Source organism: Mobula hypostoma, chromosome 9 (genome assembly GCF_963921235.1).
Source record: "Mobula hypostoma chromosome 9, sMobHyp1.1, whole genome shotgun sequence".
NCBI classification, from domain to species: domain Eukaryota; kingdom Metazoa; phylum Chordata; class Chondrichthyes; order Myliobatiformes; family Myliobatidae; genus Mobula; species Mobula hypostoma.
Genome location: NC_086105.1, coordinates 112,629,875 through 112,652,246, shown reverse-complemented (window position 1 = coordinate 112,652,246; position 22,372 = coordinate 112,629,875). Strand labels below are relative to the sequence as shown.

At 40.9% G+C, this 22,372-nt stretch overlaps 1 protein-coding gene across 1 annotated transcript in view; it reads left to right on the top strand.

The window, feature by feature from the left end:
* The window catches only part of rnf216 (ring finger protein 216), a 224,255-nt gene that overhangs the window by 33,317 nt on the left and 168,566 nt on the right, over positions 1–22,372 (top strand). The window contains exons 4-7 of the mRNA XM_063058933.1: positions 4,687–5,307; positions 8,271–8,347; positions 9,149–9,239; positions 19,716–19,880. Coding sequence (XP_062915003.1) covers positions 4,687–5,307; positions 8,271–8,347; positions 9,149–9,239; positions 19,716–19,880 — 954 coding nt within the window. The remainder of the gene's footprint in view (positions 1–4,686; positions 5,308–8,270; positions 8,348–9,148; positions 9,240–19,715; positions 19,881–22,372) is intronic.

Sequence of the window (22,372 nt, the reverse complement as noted above, 5' to 3'; positions counted from 1 at the left end):
CACTCAAAACATCCTGCAAACCTGCCCTAAACCTACGTGCCCTTTCAAAATTAAAGTCATACTTTTCTGCAATCATTGCAGCGCTGTCAATCGCAGCGAAAATCTCACGCAACTGCTTCACGTTCAGTCCCTGGACGACTTCATTTTCGCTACTGCGTTCGGTTTCGATTGTTATCCTTTCCTCTTGCAATTGCATCAGCTCTTAATCTGTCAATTCTTGGTCATAGGATGCCAAAACCTCTTCAACATCATCTTCGTCAACTTCCACAAACCCAGCCTCCTCAGCCAAGCTCACTATTGTCATATTTATTGTTGATGGTTCAAAGCCTTAAAATCATTCACTGCTTCGGGACATAGTTTCCTCTAAATGCCATTTCTCATCGAGACTCTTAGCCTATTGAGAGCATGTCCAATGTTGGCGATTGCCAGTTTTATATTGTAGTCTTTCCAGATCTCTCGCAAAGATGCTTCGGAGTTGCCCTCTCTGTCAATAGCACTTACAATAAAACGCATCACATTTTGCGTATAGTAAGCCTTAATTGTGGCTATTAGGCCTTGGTAGCACGGCTGCAGCAACGATGTCGTATTCGGTGGTAAGAACGCAACACGAATGTTACTGCCATACTCGGTAATGTCAGGCGGATGAGCAGCACAATTATCGACAATCACAAGACACCTATTATCGAGGTTATTTTCTCTACAGTATTTTTCAACAATAGGACTAACGTATCTGCTCATGTACTCAGAAAAAAGCACTTGGGTGTTCTAACTGCTTGGATGTGAACGGAACACAACGAGAAGTGTTTTCTTATCAACGCCTTTAAGTGTCCTCGGATTTTCTGAATGGTACACTAGTAGAGGCTTAGTGGCGTTAATAATAGGCATTAGGGTAAACCTGTCCTTCGATGCCTTGTGTCCCTTAGCCTGCTTTTCTTCTTTTGAAATAAGTGTCTTACTCGGTAATTTTTTCCAATAAATTGCAGTTTCATCACGGTTAAACACTTGCTTATACGAATAACCACTTTCTGTAATTATTTTCTTCAGTTCTGCTGGGAACTTTTCGGCAGTTTCAGTATCAGCCGAAGCACTCTCTCCATTAAACGTTAAACTATGAAGCTGCCCTCGTCTCAGAAACCGATCAAACCACCCGTGACTACCTTTAAATTCCACTTTCGCAATACTTTCATCACCATCGGCCAGTGCTTTCTGTTTCAGCTTATTAAAAAGACTGACTGATTTCTTCCTAAGTATAAGATAACTTAAAGCAACACCATGTTTTGTACACCCATCAATTCACTCAAGCAATAGACTTTCCATTTTATTCATTACTGGATGCCGACTAAGAGAGACCACTTTGCTACGAGCAGAACCAACAGTAACATCGACAGCTTTCAAGGTTTTTTCTCTCCGCGTATAAATAGTGCGAATGGTGGACGCAGGCAAGTTCAACGCCGGACAATGTCCTTACTTAGTTCACCACGATCGAAATGCTTAATTATGTCTAGTTTTACGCTAAGTGTAACACCCTTACGAGCTCTTTTAGGCTTTTCCGATACCTTAGAACTCATCGTGCTAATGGATGCACAAAATAAATCGAGATAAAGCATGTGTTTGAGCAATGGCGGCTAGAATGCAGTTCCGGGGAAGGAGCTTGGCTGCTCCGGGCGCGCGCCGCCATTTTTCGCACATTGCTTTTCTCGTAACAGTGAAAAAACCTTCTGTTAGCTGTTACGTACCCCGTAACTGGGTTGCCAAACCAGCAGAAATGGATCACTCAGTTGGAGTCTGGAGTACTAGAACTAAGAAAGTTTTATTAAAGAAACAAGCAACACAGTAATCGAAAGGATAATAAATGCAACAATTCAACAATGATAACCACACATGTGCACAGAATTAAGATAACAGCATCAATCAAGCTCTATCGTTGTCTAGGGGTAAATGACCAATTTCAAAATGACTCAAAGTTCAGTCCAGTTAGTAGTTCAGTTCGCAGTAATCGTTGCCATGGCGATGGACAAGGTGGGGGAAGAGAGAGATAGAACAGGAACAACTGATCATTCAGAACGGCTTCACTCACAGACCAGCGGGATGGCTCACAAGCAACTTTTGGGCGGGTCCTTGGTGATGTCACCTGAGGTCACCGACTGTGACCCCTCCTCCAGATGCGGTCGATCCTCTGCAGTGAACCCGGCACCCAGGCAAGGGCGGACACACACCGGGTTCCCGCTGATCGTACCTTTCCACCCTTGTCGTTGTCTGGCACTTCTCACCCACTCGTGAGAGGCGCACCGCTTCCAGGGCCTCGTTACCTCGGGTGGCGTGTGTGTCTGTCTTAGCGAACCTGTCCCTTTTTATCCCCCTGCTGGGGTATCGCCTGTCCATCACTTCAAACAGTTCAGGGTTCAAAGGGGGGAGCCGCTCCAGACAGCTCTCTCTCCCACATCCCTTCATTACACATCTCCAGACGCTGCTCCATTGTTCCTTATCTCTCCTTCCCCTGAGGGCAGGTGGCAGACCAACTGCTGATGCCACTGATGCTAGCCCAGGCCAGCAAACATCTTAATTTTATGTGTATTCTCGTAACATAGCGAAAACAGGGTACTAATGTAGATCTTTCATAACAGTGAGGTTTCGTAAAGGGAACGTTTGAAAAGTGGGGGACACCTGTATTGGATATTGAGCCATTATGAAACAGTTTCAACTTTAAAAACTACATCAGGACTCAGGAAATGTATGTAATTGAGATCGCAGAAAGTCTCTAAGCTGTAGATATCGAAAAAAGTGGGTATTTGTTAAGTTATATTTAAATGACAATTGCGCAAAAGAAAGACTCCCTCCAACAAGAAAATCTTTGAAGTATTTAATACCTAATCTATTCCATTCTTTAAAAAAATACATCAGTCATAGAAGGTTTTAAAAAAAAATTAGAAAAAATGGGACTAGAAAGAGAAAATCTCAATAAACCAAAATATTTTCTGAAGTGTAGCCAGATCCTCAGTGTGCTTAACTACCAAATTGTCAGTTAATTTATTTAAAGATAAAGGAAGTGAGGATCCAAGAAGAGAGATAATAGAAAATTTCATAACAGAATTAGCTTCCAAAGAGACCTATACTGGACAGTCTTCACGGTTAATGTAATATGACCAGAACGTAAGATTTCGTATATTGACTGCCCAGATTCTCTTAGTTTCAAAGTGTAGAAGATATGCACGTCAACTTTTTTAGTCACCAATGACCTTGTCAGCCTTTCTTCCACACCCTTCCCATGCTGCCCACTGTTGCCTTGTTCTTACCTGCCACTTCTTTCTGTATTTCCTTCTATTTGGTCATCCCTTCCGAAGAAAACATTATGTTCATTTTCAGATGCTGGATGCAAGCCATGTGGAATATCTTCCAAAACTAGCGTACATAAGACTGTAAGATACAGAAGCAGAATTAATCCATTTGGCCCATCCAGTATACTAAGGACATTTTCTCCGAACTTTGTTCACTGCTTAAATATCTTGCAGTAGGTTACACACCTGTGAAGTACCCTGGGATATAAAGCTATGTTGCATTGCTGAGAATTGAGGAAACCGTATTTAAGCAAAGATGACTGAGAAGTGAATGTAAAATTGAAAATAGAATTGTACATTCATATTTTCAGATAATACCAAATTAGGAAGTGTGGTGTTGATGAAAGTGGAAATTATCAAAGGATTTAAAGTAACTTGCCCAAAAGACTGGCAGCTAGAAATTAGGACAAATTGGCAAATTTTAGAATGGTTGCAGAGTTAAAAATGTGTATGCTCAAGCTGGTTAGGGTGTCTGTATAGTGCGATTACTGAAAGCTGATGGCAGTATTAAAACCAATAGGTTTAGTGTGATGGTGAAGCAGTCCTTCCACTTCAAACGAGCCTTTGCCAGAGCACATCTAGGTGCTGCTTTGAGTTCTTAAGAGCAGTATTCTATTTTCATCTTGGAAAATGTGGATTGCTGTTTCATTATTGACGCTGAGATTTAAAAAGTTGAATCAGAGTTTTGGTAGGCTTAGATGGAATATGAAAACTGAGTGGTAATCTAGCCAAGGTATTTATAGTGGTAAATGCAGAGATATTAACAGTGGTAAATGGATTTAATGTGGTTGATGAATCTGTTTGTCTGAATCTGGAACAAGAGCATTATTTCATATTAAGAGCTGATCCATTCACATTGAAATTGAGTAATGTTCATTCATGGTCTTTAAAAAAAATTAGGAACATACCCAAAAGAGTGGCTGCGAGAAAGATTGAATCTTTCATATTTGAGATTACTGGATTCTTTTGGGAAAGATCATTGAGGGAAATAAATTAATGGAATTCAGGTGTTGCAGTTATGAACAAAGGCCTCTTATCATGTTGCCTTTCTTTACAGATTCTCCCTGACCTGATAATTTCCAACATTTGCTGTTTTTTACGCATTGTAGGATATTGCATCAGGATAAAACTAGATGTTCTGTTGTATTTTGCTTGCAAGGAACAAAAGATTTCAGCCTGTAATTTCTGTGGGCTTTCTCCCACTCTGCTACTCCAATTTTAGTGGGAATTTCTATTATAAGCAATCTAGGAGTAACTCAAAAGAAGATTTTTGCCTTTTTTTGTTTTTTGCGCAAAGTTTGGTTGTTGTCATTCTTGAATTACTCTTACTCACCTGTCAAATGTCTTTCAGACACCAGTGAGACAAATCCGACCACCTATCATCATCCAGCCTGCATCTGAATGGCAGAAAGTTCAACAGAGAGATCACCCTACAAAAAACCAGGGAGCTAATGGAAACTTACATGAGGAACAGAACTGTATCATCGTGACGCCGCATAAACAACATGTGGTTGTGCCAGATATTGGGGCTCGAGCAGAACCAGATGCAACTTGTCCTCAGCCAGCCAGAGATGTGGAGGCTGCCCTAGCTGCAGAGCATCACCTTGGGCAGAAAAATAATGAACAAAATGGGGTAGATCCTGGAGCAGTTGCTGGTCCCAGTGAGCTTCCAATTAGGGAAACAAATGAATTAGAACTACTGGACATGCCACTTCACTCAGCAGCAAAGACAGTGGAAGTAGAGCAGGAGGAAGCACAAGTGAACTTGGTGGCAGACCAAGATCCTGTGTTGCCTCAGCCAGATGTTGTGCAGGAAGCTGCCGGAGAAGAGATTCAGCCAATTGCTAATGATCCAATTGTGCAAGAACAGCAGAGGGAAGATGAATTGGATAATATAATAATGGATTTGGAAAACCTTGAGGATGCTGCTGGAGAAGGCAATGAACTCTTAAGGTCACTAGTGAAAGAAACGGTAAGTTCTTCTGATCTTTTAATGAGTCTTTTCTAGCTTATTTAGCTTAAGAGTATGTTGAACATTTAAATTCTTTCACAAGTTGTAGTTGGTTTACTATGGAACAATCACACCTCTATGCAATGATTTTTCGCCTTTCTACTAAAGCACTGTCTGTATTTCAGGACACGAGCAAATCAAACTTGAAATGTGACTGCAAAACCTAATACTTTTAAAGTGTGATAAAGTACTGTCAAGAAGAAATCTTCATAAGGGTGTTTGCTGAATTTTCTTGAGGGTAGATTTTAACCTTTCCTCAGTCATAGTGAGATCAACACATTTCCAGGTCCCTGGGCCCACTGAGTCTAAGCTGATCAACAAATACTTACAAGTACTGACTTACTTACGTACTTACTGACTGACTGACACAAGTCTCTAGAGGAGGCGTTCCCAATCTGGATTCCATGGCACTAAAATAAAGGTTGGGAACCCCTGCTCTAGAGATTACAGGGAATGATGCGTAGAACCAAAAACATCAAGTGAGCATCAACCCTGTGGGCAAAAGCACCTTGTTAATGAGTGAGGCCAGAGGAGAATAGGCAGACTGGTTCAAGGTGACAGTAACTCAAATAATCATGCATTACAATGGTGGTGTGCAGAGAACATTTGAGCGCACAGTACTTTGAACCTAGAAGTGGGTGGGCTGCGGCAGAAGACCACACCTGATTCCACTCTGGCACTTAATAAAGTGACCACTGAGTGTAGACACCATTCAATCCATCATGCTCAACAAAACTTTAAAAGAGCTTCAGCATTGTTGAAAACATGGTATCTAGTTGAATCTGTTACTTAAAAATGTTTGGCATTACTCCCTACCCTTTGGTGCCCCTTGCTCAGTTTAATTTTAATTTTAAAGGATACTTTTTGAAGCGTTTTGGAAAGTAGAACTTGGCTTAAACATTGAGTGTGATTTGAGGATAGCTAATGAACGTCATTCAATGTGGGCCACTGAAGATCTGAAGTGTGTAGGTTATGTCACCTTTTACTGTACTTGCAGGTAGCTGCCCCATTAGCCCCAACAGTACCAATCTCTAAACCTACCCAGTGTGGACCCTGCCTGGGATTCCTCATCCTGATTTTTGTATTTAATTATATTAGAGAAACTGGAATTGTAGAGAACTAGATATCTTGTGTCTGTCAGCTCAAAAGAATGTAGAGAAAACTGTCTGAAAGTGAGTTAAGACTACAGGTCAAACTTGAATGAGCAACTGAAATAATGACAGTTTATAAAAGAATGGAGAAATTGAATCAAAAAGCAATAAAGCTCCAAGACACATGATCTGTGTCTTAATGTTTAAAGAGGTGGCATCTACAATGCTGGATGCGTTAGTTGATACTGTCCAAAATTCCATTGATTCCAGACAGCACAAATGTAACCCACATTTTTAAGAAGGAGGGAGATTGAAAATGGAGAGGAGCAAAAGTGGGAACCATTGAATAGAGGTGGAGTCTATAGTGAGTTTCTGGCAAGTTTGTTTTTCTTCCTTATTTTTTCACTGGTAGATCTCAAGAATGGAACCCGGGGGCAATGGTGTGCTCCTCTTTCATGATGTGGGAAGTTGGGGACACCTCTAGGGTCAGGCACATCTCTGACTGGGTGCACAGCATTCCTAAGGGGGGAGGGTCAGCAGCCAAAAGTTGTGCATGTATTGGTACCTGTGTCAGCTGCTTAAACCAACACTTCTGTTAGAGACCAAGTGTGGGGAGTGTGCTTTTAGATAGAATAATAATCATGATGTTCAAAGTTGAAGAAATATTTTGATCCTTTATTAAGAAATTATCAAAACAAACTATTTTGAAGCTATAAGACTAATGAAACTAAAACTAATGGTATTAAGTGTAATTGAACAAAATTTAAGTGAAGTTAAGCGATTTTAAAATATAGTGGTCAACAAAAAGATATCACACCCAGTTGTCTCGAACTCTAACCAACCAAAGACAGAGCATGAATATGTAACTAAACTCTTCGCTTTACTACGCCCCACCCACATGACTGACTACCATAGTCAACATAATAAATGGGCAACATAAAATATAACGCAGATACAAAACAGATACGTGGCTCCTATAGTAGCTAGGAAAAGGGATTGAGGGTAGTAATCTCTGCGATGCTCCCTGTGTCACTCACAGGAGGGTAAGAATATGATATGCAGATAAATGTGTGGCTGAAGAGTTGGTGCAGGAGGTAGTGTTTCAGATTTGTGCTTCAATGGGATCTCTTTTGGGGAAGGTATGACCTGTACAAAAGTAAACATGAGCTCAAGGAGCCAAAGTTTCAACTTGTTCCATATGGAACCAATTTGTGGGCAGGTTTGGTAGATCTGTTATAGGTTTAAACTAGGTTGGCAGGGAGATGGGAACCGGAGTGATGGGTCAGATGATGGAACAGTTAGTGCAAAGGTAGAGATGAAATGTGTGGAAAGACTGAGGGAAGGATATGCAGTCAGTTTGATGGATTGAAACGTGTTGACTTTAAAACATGATGTAACAGGAGCAAGGGTCATAGAGATCATACTCTATCTCTATGAGCATGATCAGTACTTGGAGCTACGACAATGTGGTAACCCCCTGGGTTCCTACTAAATTTCTTCCTTTGCCATAAACCTGTGTCCTCTAGTGCTTGATTCCTCAACCTTTGGGGGAAAAGGACTGTCTGCACTTTCCTTATTTATACCCCTAATGACTTTATATGTGCACGTCTATAAAATGTACCTTTTCCTTGGGTCATTTCTCTTTATAAATGTCAAACTGTAAGTAGCCTATTCAAAAATTTCAGTACCAGGAATGGAGTAAAGACAGCATTTCTCTTGGTCACTAAACAATTAAAGTTGTATTTGTTTTCAGGCAGATGAGTTCTTCATGTTAATTGTCTTTATTTTGGCATTTTAAGTCCAATTTTAATTAAACTTGAATTTTTCTTGCAGGTGAATCTGTTTCCTGAAATAGAAGAACAGTTTGTTGAAGAGCTGATTACAACACATGAGATCTGGGATTTAAATGTGTAAGTATATTATTTCTGTGTCATAATGATGAACAAAGCATAATATTTAGCTTTATGATTCATTGACAGTAAGCGTATGTAGCACTGAAAACTTAACCAGTCAGTCCTGTTTCTATTCTGGTAGCTCACCGCTAAAACTACTTAAATGACTTGAACAGAATCAATGTGTTACAAAGAATATACAGAATAACGAACTAAGCTAGAAATTGTTAGAAAAAAGTAGTAACTTAACAACAATGTTGTTTGTTCAAAACTCCGTTGTGAGAATGAAGGGGAAATTCCGCTCTTGTTTAACTTCAGATACTCGGCATGAGACTTGTCTCACTCAATCCTTTTTCAAAATATATTTCTGTTGAAATCCTTTTCAAGAAACTTAAATTTAATATTAGGTGTGGATGGATTACTACCACTTCAGTGATTCATCTTCATTAGTTTTATTAGAGGCTTCTGGTTTTACGTTTGAGATTCCCTGAAATGTAATGTTATGCATAACCATTTAGAGAAGGTGAGCTAAAACTGAAGTGAGGATGTGGAATAAACACCTTAGTCAAACAGTAGATGATTCCTAACCAGTGCTTTGGTTAGGGACAGGTAAGCTATCTCAAGGGAACGACTTTTAGCAAAGGTATAGTTGGCTATCACTGAATTTTCTTGTGATTCCATGAGATGCAGAATCGTCCTTTCCTTTTTGTACATTGAGTAACAAGGATCCATAATAGAATAGAATCGAGGCTCCTGTTCTTCTAAAATGTATGCAATTTTATGTATATAAAACTACCAACATTTCATTCTTGTTTTCAGCTTGTGTAACCATCTCCTAGAAAATCCTGATTATCCGAAGAAAAGTTTAATTTTCACACACAACAGCAGTTTGCTTGAAAGTAATGAAGAGGTAACTTGGCTTATTATTGGCAGTTGATAAGGAATATCTCCTTTCTCCAGTTACCAGGATGCTAGCTAAGTTTCACTTTGGTACTATGCCTTCTGGAGTTGGGAGAGATGCCGCCTAGTTAGTTTATTCTGATTAAGAGAACAGAATCTTTTTCATAGAGTTTGGAAATGTGTATTTTGGCTATAATTTTTCTGTTATGTCATTTCTTTTAATAATATTTGGTTTTGAGTTAATATAAGAAAGGCCTGCATCGACATAGCCACTTTTCTGACCCAAGGAAATCCCAAAACAGCCAATTAAATACTTTTTAATTGTCTTTCTTTCTTTTTAAATCTTTTTATTGAGTAAGTATACAAAAAAGGTAAGCCATATAAACATTAATACAATGTTAAAGTATAATAAAATTCCAAAAGATAACAATACCAAAAAGAAAATACTACAATGTAATTTAAGCATAAGAAACCAAGATAACATAATAGTATACTAAATTTTATATATATCAATGGAAAAAAAGAAAAAAAAAACCCCCCAAAAAAAACCCACCGTGCAACTAACTAAAAGCAAGGCAAAGCAATGGGCTAACTTGAAACCAAACAGAGTTAAACTTAAAATCACGTCCTCAATCCCGACCTCCATTAAAACAGTGAAAAAAAAACAAGGGTAAATATTACATTAAATGAAAATATCGAATAAAAGGTCCCCAAATCTGTTCAAATTTAAATGAAGAATCATAAAGGTTACTTCTAATTTTCTCCAAATTCAAACATAAAATCGTCTGAGAAAACCAAAAAAAGGTAGTTGGAGCATTAAGCTCTTTCCAATGTTGTAAAATACATCTTTTCGCCATTAAAGTAAGAAATGCAATCATTCTACGGGCTGAAGGGGAAAGATTACTAGAAATTTTAGGTAGTCCAAAGATAGCAGTAATAGGGTGAGGAGAGATATCTATATTTAATACCTTAGAAATAATATTGAAAATATCTCTCCAAAAAGTTTCCAAAGTAGGGCAAGACCAAAACATATGAGTTAAAGAGGCTATCTGCCCCGAACATCTATCACAGAAAGGATTAATATGCGAGTAAAAACGCGCTAACTTATCTTTGGACATATGTGCTCTATGAACCACTTTAAATTGAATTAGGGAATGTTTAGCACAAATAGAGGAAGTATTAACTAATTGTAAAATCTGCCCCCAATCATCCACAGAAATGGTAAGCCCCAATTCCTGTTCCCAATCTACCCTAATCTTATCAAATGGAGCTTTCCTAAGTTTCATAATAATATTATAAATCATAGCCGATGCACCTTTCTGACATGGATTAAGGTTAATTATCGAATCTAAAATATATATAGGAGGAAGCATTGGAAAGGAAGAAAGTATAGTACTTAGGAAATTTCTAACTTGTAAATATCTAAAAAAATGTATTCTTGATAAGTTATATTTATTAGATAATTGTTCAAAAGACATAAGGGAACCATCTAAAAATAAATCCAAAAACCGTAAAATACCCTTAGTCTTCCAAGTTTGAAAAGCGCGATCCGTAAAAGAGGGAGGAAAAAATATGTTACCTAAAATAGGAATCGCTAACCCGAATTGATTAAGATCAAAAAATTTTCTGAATTGAAACCAAATGCGCAAAGCATATTTAACTATCGGGTTAGAGACCTGCTTAAGGCGTTTCGAATCAAAAGGAAGAGAGGAACCTAAAATAGAACCAAGTGTATAACCCTGAACAGATTGTAATTCCAATGCTACCCATTTAGGAATAGATAGTATGTCCCGGTCAAGTAACCAAAATTTCATATGTCGAATATTAATAGCCCAATAATAAAATCTAAAGTTAGGTAATGCTAAACCTCCATCTCTCTTAGCTTTCTGTAAATGTATTTTACCCAGTCTCGGATTCTTATTCTGCCAAATAAATGAAGAAATTTTAGAGTCAACTTTATCAAAAAAAGATTTAGGAACAAAAATTGGTAATGCCTGAAACACATTTAAAAATTTTGGCAAAAAAAACATCTTAACTGCATTAATACGACCAATCAAAGTTAAATATAAGGGAAACCATTTAAATGAAAGTTGAATAATATGGTCTATTAATGGTAAAAAGTTAGTCTTAAATAAATCTTTATGTTTACAAGTAATTTTAATCCCAAGATATGAAAAGTAATTATTAATCAATTTAAATGGAAATTTATAATATAAGGGAAGATGTTTATTAATCGGAAAAAGTTCACTCTTACTAAGATTTAATTTATAACCTGAGAAAAGACCAAATTGTGCTAATAACTCTAAAACAGCAGGAATGGATCTCTCAGGATTAGAAATATATAAAAGTAAATCATCAGCATAGAGTGATAATTTATGGGACTTTAATCCCCGAGTTATCCCAGTAATATTTGAAGATTCTCGAATAGCAATTGCAAGAGGTTCTAATGCAATATCAAATAATAGGGGACTAAGAGGACAGCCTTGTCGAGTACCACGAAAGAGAGGAAAAAATAGGTGAGTTTAAAGAGTTAGTACGAACCGAGGCTACAGGGGAGTAATATAACAGTTTAATCCAGGATATAAATTTCAAGCTAAAATTAAACATTTCAAGCACCTTAAATAAATAAGGCCATTCTACTCTATCAAAAGCTTTCTCGGCATCTAAAGAAATAAAAATACTTTTTAATTGTCTGGTTTTTGCGTTGTATAAATCTGGAGTCTATTTGTACCTCCATAAACAGCATAATGTGATAAGTCAAGTGAAGTTTATTGTCATTTAACTACATAAATCTTTATTGTGTATAGAAATGAGAATGTTTCTTTGAACCAGGGTATAAAACATAACACACGATAACTTGAAGGTATGGATAAAATCTTCAGATGAAATGAACATAAGTAACAAACTGAAGTGCATTAATATTAAATATTGTAAGGTGCGGAATAGATTAACCAGTGAGATGTTGAATATGATGCAGCTGGGAGTTCAGAAGCCTAATGACCTGGCCTTCCTGAGTTCCTCCAGCATTTTGTGTCTATGTGGTGTGTGGGAAGAAACTGTTTCACATCCTGACCGTTCTTGTTTTTGTGTATCGTAGTCTCCTGCCTGCTGGTAGAAAGTCAAGTGGATGCTGGATGGATGGGTGGGGTCCTTGATAATACTAAGTACCCTGCATGTGCAGCGTTCCTGATAAGTGTCCCTGCTGGATAGTCCCTGTGATCCCCTCTGCTTTTCTTGCAGTCCTTTGTAGGGACTTTTGGTCTGATAGTTGATTGCTCCCATACCAGATGGAGATGCAACTTGTTAGAATGTTCTCAGAGGTACTCCTGTAAAACGTCATTAAAATGGGGGATGGGAGCCTTGTTTACCTCAATCTTAGGAAGTGGAGGCACTGCTGTGCTGCCTTGTTCAGAGAAGTGATATTAAGGGACCAGGTGAGTTTGATGTGAATTCCCAGAAACTTGGTGCACTTGACTCTCTCTGTGGCGGAGTCATGTATTCGCAGAGGGGGGTGTTTCTTTGCACCTTCCTGAAGTCCACAATGATTTCCTTTATCTTCCCGTTCAGGCTTGGGTTGTTCTTCTCACACCAATCCACCAGCCACTCTACTTACTCTCTATACTCAGTCTGATCATTGTTCTTGGTGAGGCCAACTACTGTTGTGTCACCTGCAAACTTGATGACCTGGTTTGATTTGGATCCTGCGACACAATCATGCATCAGCTGTGTGAACAGCAGTGGGCTGAGCACACAGCCTTGGGGAGCGCCAGTGCCCAGCATAATGGGACGAGATGTTGCTGCCCACTGTTAAGAAGTCTAGTATCCAATTGTAGAGGGAGGTGTTGAGACCCAGCAAGGACCGTTTTCCCCACCAGTTTATTGGGTATGATGGTGTTGAACACCAAACTGAAGTTTTATAAACAGTGGTCTGGCAAATGAGATACCATTTTCCAGATGAGACAGGACAGAGTGGAGGGTAGAGGCTATTGCTTCATCAGTGGATCAATTTGAGTGATAAACTAACTGGAAAAGGTCCAGTGTAGCTGGGAGAAGGGCTTTAATAGGTTCCATGACCATCCACATCATGATGGTTGATGTTAATGCTACTGGGCGATAGTCATATAGGCAGAATACTGTCACCGCCTTTCGCACAGGAATGATGGTCGCTTCCTTGAAAACTGAGGGGACAATGGATTGCTCCAGAGAGATTTTAAATATATCCATCATCACTTCCGTCAGCTGGGTTGTGCAGTTTTTTAGAATCTGACCTGGTATATTATTTGGATCCCGCAGCTTTGCGTGGGTTGACTCTGGCCAGGGTCTTTCTCACCTCTGCTTCAGCCAGACAGTGTCTGCTTCCATGGGGGAAGGGGTTCTTCTTTGCCAGTTCTGCGTGTCAAACTGGGCATAGAAGACATTCAGCTCCTTGGAGTGAAGCATCCTAGTCACTGACATGCAATCTGTAATCCTCTGAATTCTCTGCTACGTGCTCCTCGTGTCTCTGGTATCACAGAAGTGACTATAAATTTTCTGAGAATGCTCCGATTTCGCCTTCCTGATGGAGCAGGAAAGCACAGTTCTTGCTTCCCTGAGAGACGTGGCATCTTCCGATCTAAAAACAGCATGATCACTCAGCCTGGCACAGAGCTCTGCAGTAAGCTGTGGCCTCTGATTTGTCCTCACCCAGATGTGTTTCGTGATGGTAACGTCCTCAGTACAGTTCTGTATGTAACAGGTCACAGAATCAACAAACAAGGGGTGATTGATAAGTCGGTGGCCTAGGGTAGATGGAGTCAATCTTAGAAAACCTAGCACATTTATTTTTCAACATAGTCCCCTCCTACATTTGTTTGGTGACAATAAAGTATAAAGTAAAGTACATTTACACACTTAGTCCAGCGGTCATGGAGCATACGGATCTTGGACCTTCAGAAAGTGTCCACAGCACAGGTGAATGATAAGTTCGTGGCCTAAGGTAGAAAGAGATGAGCTATTAACTTCAAACGTTCTGCATTATCATTCAGAGTTGAACTGCATGTGCATGTAACGAGAGCATTTTAGACCTTCAGGTGGTCCACAGCAGGGGTGATTGATAAGTTCGTGGCCTCCGGTAGAAGGAAATGAGTTGTACAGCTCTTGTCACATGCACGTGCAGTTCAACAGTTTGTGGAACTCGGCCATTTTTCTCGGCAGTTGATTGGGACAGGACTGTGCAAGCGTGTGCAAGTCAGTCCGTGAGGCAGCGGGAGTATTTAAAAGTGAGCAGTTTGACAGAGCGCGCGACGGAGTAGAGGGAGACAGAGTAGGAAGGCTTTGTCTCAAGGGGCTTCGCTGAGCAGAGGCAGAGGACGAGCTTCACTCCCAGTGAGGTAAGGCTGGGTAAGTTCCTTTAAAAGGAGAACGGTCTGCAGTGGTATTTTATTTGAAGCAAGGAAGGTGGCGAGGCTGTAGCGTATTGGGTAGGTCATGACTGCTGAGATCGGCCCTGTGGTTTTTTCCTCCTGCAGCATGTGGGAAATCAGGGATACTTTCGGTGTTCCTGACAACTATGTGTGCAGAAAATGTGTCCAGCTGCAGCTTCTGGCAGACCGCATTGAGCAGTTGGAGCTGCGATTGGATTCATACTGGAGCATCCGCGATGCTGAGAAAGTGGTGAATAAGCACGTTCAGTGAGTTGGCCACACCGTAGGTAAAGGCTACACAGGCAGAAAGAGAATGGGTGGCCACTAAACAGTGTAGCAGTAGGCAGGTAGTGCAGGAGTCCCCTGAGGTCATCTCCCTCCTAAACAGATATACTGTTTTGGATACTGTTGGGGGAGATGTCTCATCAGGGGAAGGCAGCAGCAGCCAAGTTCATGGCACCATGGGTGGCTCTGCGGCACAGGAGGGAAGGAAAAGGAGTGGGAGAGCTATAGCGATAGGGGATTCGATTGTAAGGGGAATAGATAGGCGTTTCTCCAGGAGGGTATGTTGCCTCCCTGGTGCAAGGGTCAAGGATGTCTCTGAGTGGCTGCAGGACATTCTGGAGTGGGAGGGTGAACAGCCAGTGGTTGTGGTGCACATAAGTACCAATGATATAGGTAGAAAATGGGATGAGGTCCTACAAGGTGAATTTAGGGAGTTAGGAGATAAACTAAAAAGTAGGACCACAAAGGTAATAATCTCTGGATTACTATCAGTGCCACGTGCTAGTCAGAGTAGAAATAGGAGGATATTTCAGATGAATATGTGGCTTGAAAAATGGTGCAAGGGGGAGGGATTCAAATTTCTGGGCCACTGGAACTAGTTCTGGAAGAGGTGGGATTGGTACAAACAGGACGGTCTGCACCTGGGCTGGACTGGAACCAATGTCCTAGGGGGAATGTTTGCTAATGTTGTTCAGGAGGATTTAAACTAATGTGGCAGGGGAAGGGAACAAGTGCAGAGAGACAGAGGGGTGTAAAATGAGGGTAGAAGCAAAAAGTAGTAAGGTGAAAAGTAAGACTGGCAGGCTGGCAAATCCAGGGCAAAAATCAAAAATGGCCACTTTTCAGCATAATTGTATAAGGGCTAAGAGTGTTGTAAAAGCAAGTCTGAAGGCTTTGTGTGTCAATGCAAGGAGCATTCGTAACAAGGTGGATGAATTGAATGTGCAGATAGTTATTAATGAATATGATATAGTTGGGATCACAGAGACATGGCTCCAGGGTGACCAAGGATGGGAGCTCAACATTCAGGGATATTCAATATTCAGGAGGGATAGACATGAAAGAAAAGGAGGTGGGGTGTCATTGCTGGTTAGAGAGGAGATTAACACAATAGAAAGGAAGGACATTAGCCGGGAGGATGTGGAATTGATATGGGTTGAGCTGCATAACACTAAGGGGCAGAAAACGCTGGTGGGAGTTGTGTACAGGCCACCTAACAGTAGTAGTGAGGTTGGGAATGGTATTAAACAGGAAATTAGACATGCATGCAATAAAGGAACAGCAGTTATATGGGTGACTTCAATCTACATGTAGATTGGGTGAACCAAATTGGTAAGGGTGCTGAGGAAGAGGATTTCTTGGAATGTATTCAGGATAGTTTTCTGAACCAACATGTTGAGGAACCAACTAGGGAGCAGGCCATTCTGGACTGGGTATTGAGCAATGAGGAAGGGTTAGTTAGCAATCTTGTCGTGCGAGGCCCCTTGGGTAAGAGTGACCATAATATGGTGGAATTCTTCATTAAGATGGAGAGATAGTTAATTCAGAAACAAAGGAGAGTAACTTTGAAGGTATGAGACGTGAATTAGCTAAGATAGACTGGCAAATGATACTTAAAGGGTTGACGGTGGATATGCAATGGCAAGCATTTAAAGATCGCCTGGATGAACTACAACAATTGTTCATCCCAGTTTGGCAAAAGAATAAACCAGGGAAGGTAGTGCACCCGTGGCTGACAAGGGAAATTAGGGATAGTATCAACTCCAAAGAAGAAACATACGAATTAGCCAGAAAAAGTGGCACACCTGAGGACTGGGAGAAATTCAGAGTCCAGTAGAGGAGGACAAAGGGCTTAATTAGGAAAGGGGGAAAAAAGATTATGAGAGAAAGCCGGCAGGGAACATAAAAACTGACTGTAAAAGCTTTCATAGATATGTGAAAAGAAAAAGATTGGTTAAGACAAATGTAGGTCCCTTACGGTCAGAAACAGGTGAATTGATCATGGGGAACAAGGGCATGGCAGACCAATTGAATAACTACTTTGATTCTGTCTTCACTAAGGAGGATATAAATAATCTTCCAGAAATAGTAGGGGACAGAGGATCTAGTGAGATGGAGGAACTGAGGGAAATACATGTTAGTAGGGAAGTGGTGTTAGGTAAATTGAAGGGATTAAAGGCAGATAAATCCCCAGGGCCAGAGGGTCTGCATCCCAGAGTGCTTAAGGAAGTAGCCCAAGAAATAGTGGATGCATTAGTGATAATTTTTCAAAACTCTTTAGATTCTGGACTAGTTCCTGAGGATTGGAGGGTGGCTAATGTAACCCCGCTTTTTAAAAAAGGAGGGAGAGAGAAACTGGGGAATTATAGACCGGTAAGCCTGACATCGGTGGTGGGGAAAATGCTAGAGTCAGTTATCAAAGATGTGATAACAGCACATTTGGAAAGTGGTGAAATCATCAGACAAAGTCAGCATGGACTTGTGAAAGGAAAATCATGTCTGACGAATCTCATAGAATTTTTTGAGGACGTAACTAGTAGAGTGGATAGGGGAGAACCAGTGGATGTGGTATATTTGGATTTTCAAAAGGCTTTTGACAAGGTCCCACACAGGAGATTAATGTGCAAACTTAAAGCACACGGTATTGGGGGTATGGTATTGATGTGGATAGAGAATTGGTTGGCAGACAGGAAGCAAAGAGTGGGAATAAACGGGACCTTTTCAGAATGGCAGGCAGTGACTAGTGGGGTACCACAGGGCTCAGTGCTGGGACCCCAGTTGTTTATAATATATATTAATGACTTGGATGAGGGAATTAAATGCAGCATCTCCAAGTTTGCGGATGACACGAAGCTGGGCGGCAGTGTTAGCTGTGACGAGGATGCAGGGTGACTTGGATAGGTTAGGTGAGTGGGCAAATTCATGGCAGATGCAATTTAATGTGGATAAATGTGAGGTTATCCACTTAGGTGGCAAGAACAGGAAAACAGATTATTATCTGAATGGTGGCTGATTAGGAAAAGGGGAGGTGCAACGAGACCTGGGTGTCATTGTACACCAGTCATTGAAAGTGGGCATGCAGGTACAGCAGGCGGTGAAAAAGGCAAATGGTATGCTGGCATTCATAGCAAGAGGATTCGAGTACAGGAGCAGGGAGGTACTACTGCAGTTGTACAAGACCTTAGTGAGACCACACCTGGAGTGTTGTGTACAGTTTTGGTCCCCTAATCTGAGGAAAGACGTTCTTGCCATAGAGGGGTACAAAGAAGATTCACCAGATTGATTCCTGGGATGGCAGGACTTTCATATGATGAAAGACTGGATTGACTAGGCCTATACTCTCTGGAATTTAGAAGATTGAGGGGGGATCTGACTGAAACGTATAAAAATTCTAAAGGGATTGGACAGGCTAGATGCAGGAAGATTGTTCCCGATGTTGGAGAAGTCCAGAACGAGGGGTCAGGGTTTGAGGATAAAGGGGAAGCCTTTTAGGACCGAGATGAGGAAATGCTTCTTCACACAGAGTGGTGAATCTGTGGAATTCTCTGCTACAGGAAACAGTTGAGGCCAGTTCATTCTCTATATTTAAGAGGGAGTTAGATAAGGCCCTTGTGGCTAAAGGGATTGGGGGTATGGAGAGAAGGCAGGTATTGGGTTCTGAGTTGGATGATGAGCCATGATCGTACTGAATGGCGGTGCAGGCTCAAAGGGCTGAATGGCCTACTCCCGCACCTATTTTCTATGTTTCTATGTAACTCTTTGAGTGCAAATGCAGAAAGTTTGAAGTTAATAACTCATCATCTTCTTCTAGCTTAGGCCACGAACTTATCAATCACCCCTTGTATTCCTTGATGTTTACATGTTTGCCATTGGTAGCAGACTCTCTGAACATTCTCCAGTTAGTATTATCAAAGCAGTCCTGCAGTACAAAGATTGCACCCTCAGGCCAGGTTTTCACCACCTTTAGAACTGGTTTGACCTGTTTGATCACGGTTTGTTTGCTGGATTTGGCATTACAAATAAGTGATCTGAGAGTCCAATGTGGGTTCGAGGGACTACTTTGTATGCATCTGGTATGTTATTGTAAACCAGGTCTAGTGTATTTTCACCTCTGGTAGCAAAATCAGCATGCTGGTGAAATTTGGGCAGGACTGTCTTTAGGCTCGCGTGGTTAAAATCACCTGCAATAGTGAAGAAACTATCTGGGTGTTTTGTTTGAAAGTCACTGGTGTTGCAGAGGGGTGGGAATGTATACAGCTGCCAGCACAATTGTAGTGAACTCGCTCGGTATTTAAGACGGTTTGCACTTCACAAAAGTAAACCCAATCAGTGGTGAACAATGGGATGCCATTGCTAAAGCATCTACATGCCAGTTCTTATTTGTGTAATGACCAGATAGTCTGTTTTGTATTGCTTGAGAGATAATTATTGGTATTCCTACTCTTAGTCAAAGTATGTGTATTATGTAAGTACTTGGGAGGGTAAGCAAATTCTTGCTTTAATGTCTCATGCAAAATATAGCACCCCTAATCCAAGTGTTGGCCTAGATTTTAGTGCTCATAAGTCAAAAGTGGGATTTGGGTTTATCACCTTATGATTTGGAGATAAATGTGTGTATTCATAAATATGCATTCTTATAACACAGACATTCACAAGCATTCTCCCTGATGCATACTCAATGACAGTAGCAAAAAAAACTTGGCTCATGCCTACAAAAATAATTAATATGTTATTTGTGTCTGTTTTCCCAAGGTAGCTGATAATTTTATAATAAATGGTATATATTTTCTGTTAAACAGAAACCCAAGATCGATTTCTTTGACTTCTCAAAGCTTGCACCTGTAAACCAGCAATGTTTTCTTCAGGCTTCTGACCTCCTCATGGCAGATTTCAAAATGCTCAACAGTCAAGATATCAAATGGGCTTTACATGAGCTCAAGGGACACTATGCAATCACCCGCAAGGTTTGTGTCTTGAGTGACAGTTTTCACTGTTTTTTGGTTTGGTTTATTATTGTTTGAATGAGTATTTCTAAAATTTGCTCCAGGATTTTGTATTGTTGGCTAATTGTACAATTCTTGCACTCAAGGTATATGTCAAGCAGATGAAACTTGGTGATTGAGGATTGTAGAACTTTCTGTTAATGTGAACTGTAGGGCAAGATCAGAAATACTGGTTTCTGATGACATGGACTGGAAATTGAAATTTGCAGTTTATCTACTAGTTCAGTTGATTTTATCTACCGGTTCAATGAATCAAAATAAACAGTAAGACTCTAGCTTTGATTCACTTTTGATTTGTACCAAGTCTTATGTAAATTGTTATGCATATTTATTTCTTCTGTGGGCACTAAAAGTGCTGTTTGAAAGTAGAGCTGATTATTTTGTTAGTCAGTTTTGTGGATACTTCACTGGTAGCACATAGGTTGAATAAAAACAAAGTTTACTTTTGACACATTACTAGGAAATGCGGGACATTTGTTTGACAGTTACATTTCTATTGTGGTTTTAGTATCTACAATTAGAAGATGAACTGTGTACTCCTGAAAGATTCCAGCAACATTTCTGTGCTGAGTTAGCTGATCTCATCTGAGGTATTGAAATAGGGCAATAATCAAGCAACATACATCAAAGTTGCTGGTGAACGCAGCAGGCCAAGCAGCATCTATAGGAAGAGGCACAGTCGACGTTTCAGGCCGAGACCCTTCGTCAGGACTAACTGAAGGAAGAGTGAGTAAGGGATTTGAAAGCTGGAGGGGGAGGGGGAGATGCAAAATGATAGGAGAAGACAGGAGGGGGAGGGATAGAGCCGAGAGCTGGACAGGTGATAGGCAAAAGGGGATACGAGAGGATCATGGGACAGGAGGTCCGGGAAGAAAGACGGGGGGGGGGTGACCCAGAGGATGGGCAAGAGGTATATTCAGAGGGACAGAGGGAGAAAAAGAGTGAGAGAAAGAATGTGTGCATAAAAATGAGTAACAGCTGGGGTACGAGGGGGAGGTGGGGCCTAGCGGAAGTTAGAGAAGTCAATGTTCATGCCATCAGGTTGGAGCTCCCAGTGGCCACATATTTTAATTCCACATCCCATTCCCATTCTGACATGTCTATCCACGGCCTCCTCTACTGTAAAGATGAAGCCACACTCAGGTTGGAGGAACAACACCTTATATTCCGTCTGGGTAGCCTCCAACCTGATGGCATGAACATCGACTTCTCTAACTTCCGCTAAGGCCCCACCTCCCCCTCGTACCCCATCTGTTACTCATTTTTATGCACACATTCTTTCTCTCACTCTCCTTTTTCTCCCTCTGTCCCTCTGAATATACCTCTTGCCCATCCTCTGGGTCACCCCCCCCTTGTCTTTCTTCCCGGACCTCCTGTCCCATGATCCTCTCGTATCTCCTTCTGCCTATCACCTGTCCAGCTCTTGGCTCCATCCCTCCCCCTCCTGTCTTCTCCTATCATTTTGGATCTACCCCTCCCCCTCCAACTTTCAAATCCCTTACTCACTCTTCCTTCAGTTAGTCCTAACGAAGGGTCTCGGCCTGAAACGTCGACTGCGCCTCTTCCTATAGATGCTGCTTGGCCTGCTGTGTTCACCAGCAACTTTGATGTATGTTGCTTGAATTTCCAGCATCTGCAGAATTCCTGTTGTTAATAATCAGACCAGTTAGAGTGAGGGAAATAAAAGCTTTGTTTATTGTTTTTGATCACTAACAAAAGTGATCTGCAAGGTTGTCAGACGAAGATAGAATGAGCTGAAGTAATTGGCAATGTCTGACACCCATCCTCGGCTCTACAGTCCTTCCAAGTCCTGCTGTTCTGCCTCCTGTGCATTGATGACAAAAATCCGACAATACACCTTGTGCAAATGCTTTTGGTTGCTAAAATCCTAAGCCTTTTATTTCAAGCTCAAGTCCTGTTGAGATGCTCCTTGAAATGTATCTCTGTGAGAAAGCTTTCTAACATATCTCCCATTAACAGAGTAAACATTTTGTAGGATGTTACGTACCCCGTAACTGGGTTGCCAAACCAGCAGAAATGGATCACTCAGTTGGAGTCTGGATTACTAGAACTAAGAAAGTTTTATTAAAGAAACAAGCAACACAGTAATCGAAAGGATAATAAATGCAACAGTTCAGCAATGATAAACACACGTACACAGAATTAAGATAACAGCATCAATCAAGTTCTATCGTTGTCTTGGGGTAAATGACCAATTTCAAAGTGACGCAAAAGTCCAGTTCGATTTAATAGTTCAGTTCGCAGTAATCGTTGCCATGGCAATGGACAACGTGGGGGGAGGGAGAGAGAAAATGACTGATCATTCAGAAACGGCTTCCACTCACAGACCGGCGATGTTGCTCACAAGTAGCTTTCGGGCAGGTCCTTGGTGATGTCACCTGAGGTCACCGACTGTGACCCCTCCTCCAGATGCAGTCGATCCTCTGCAGTGA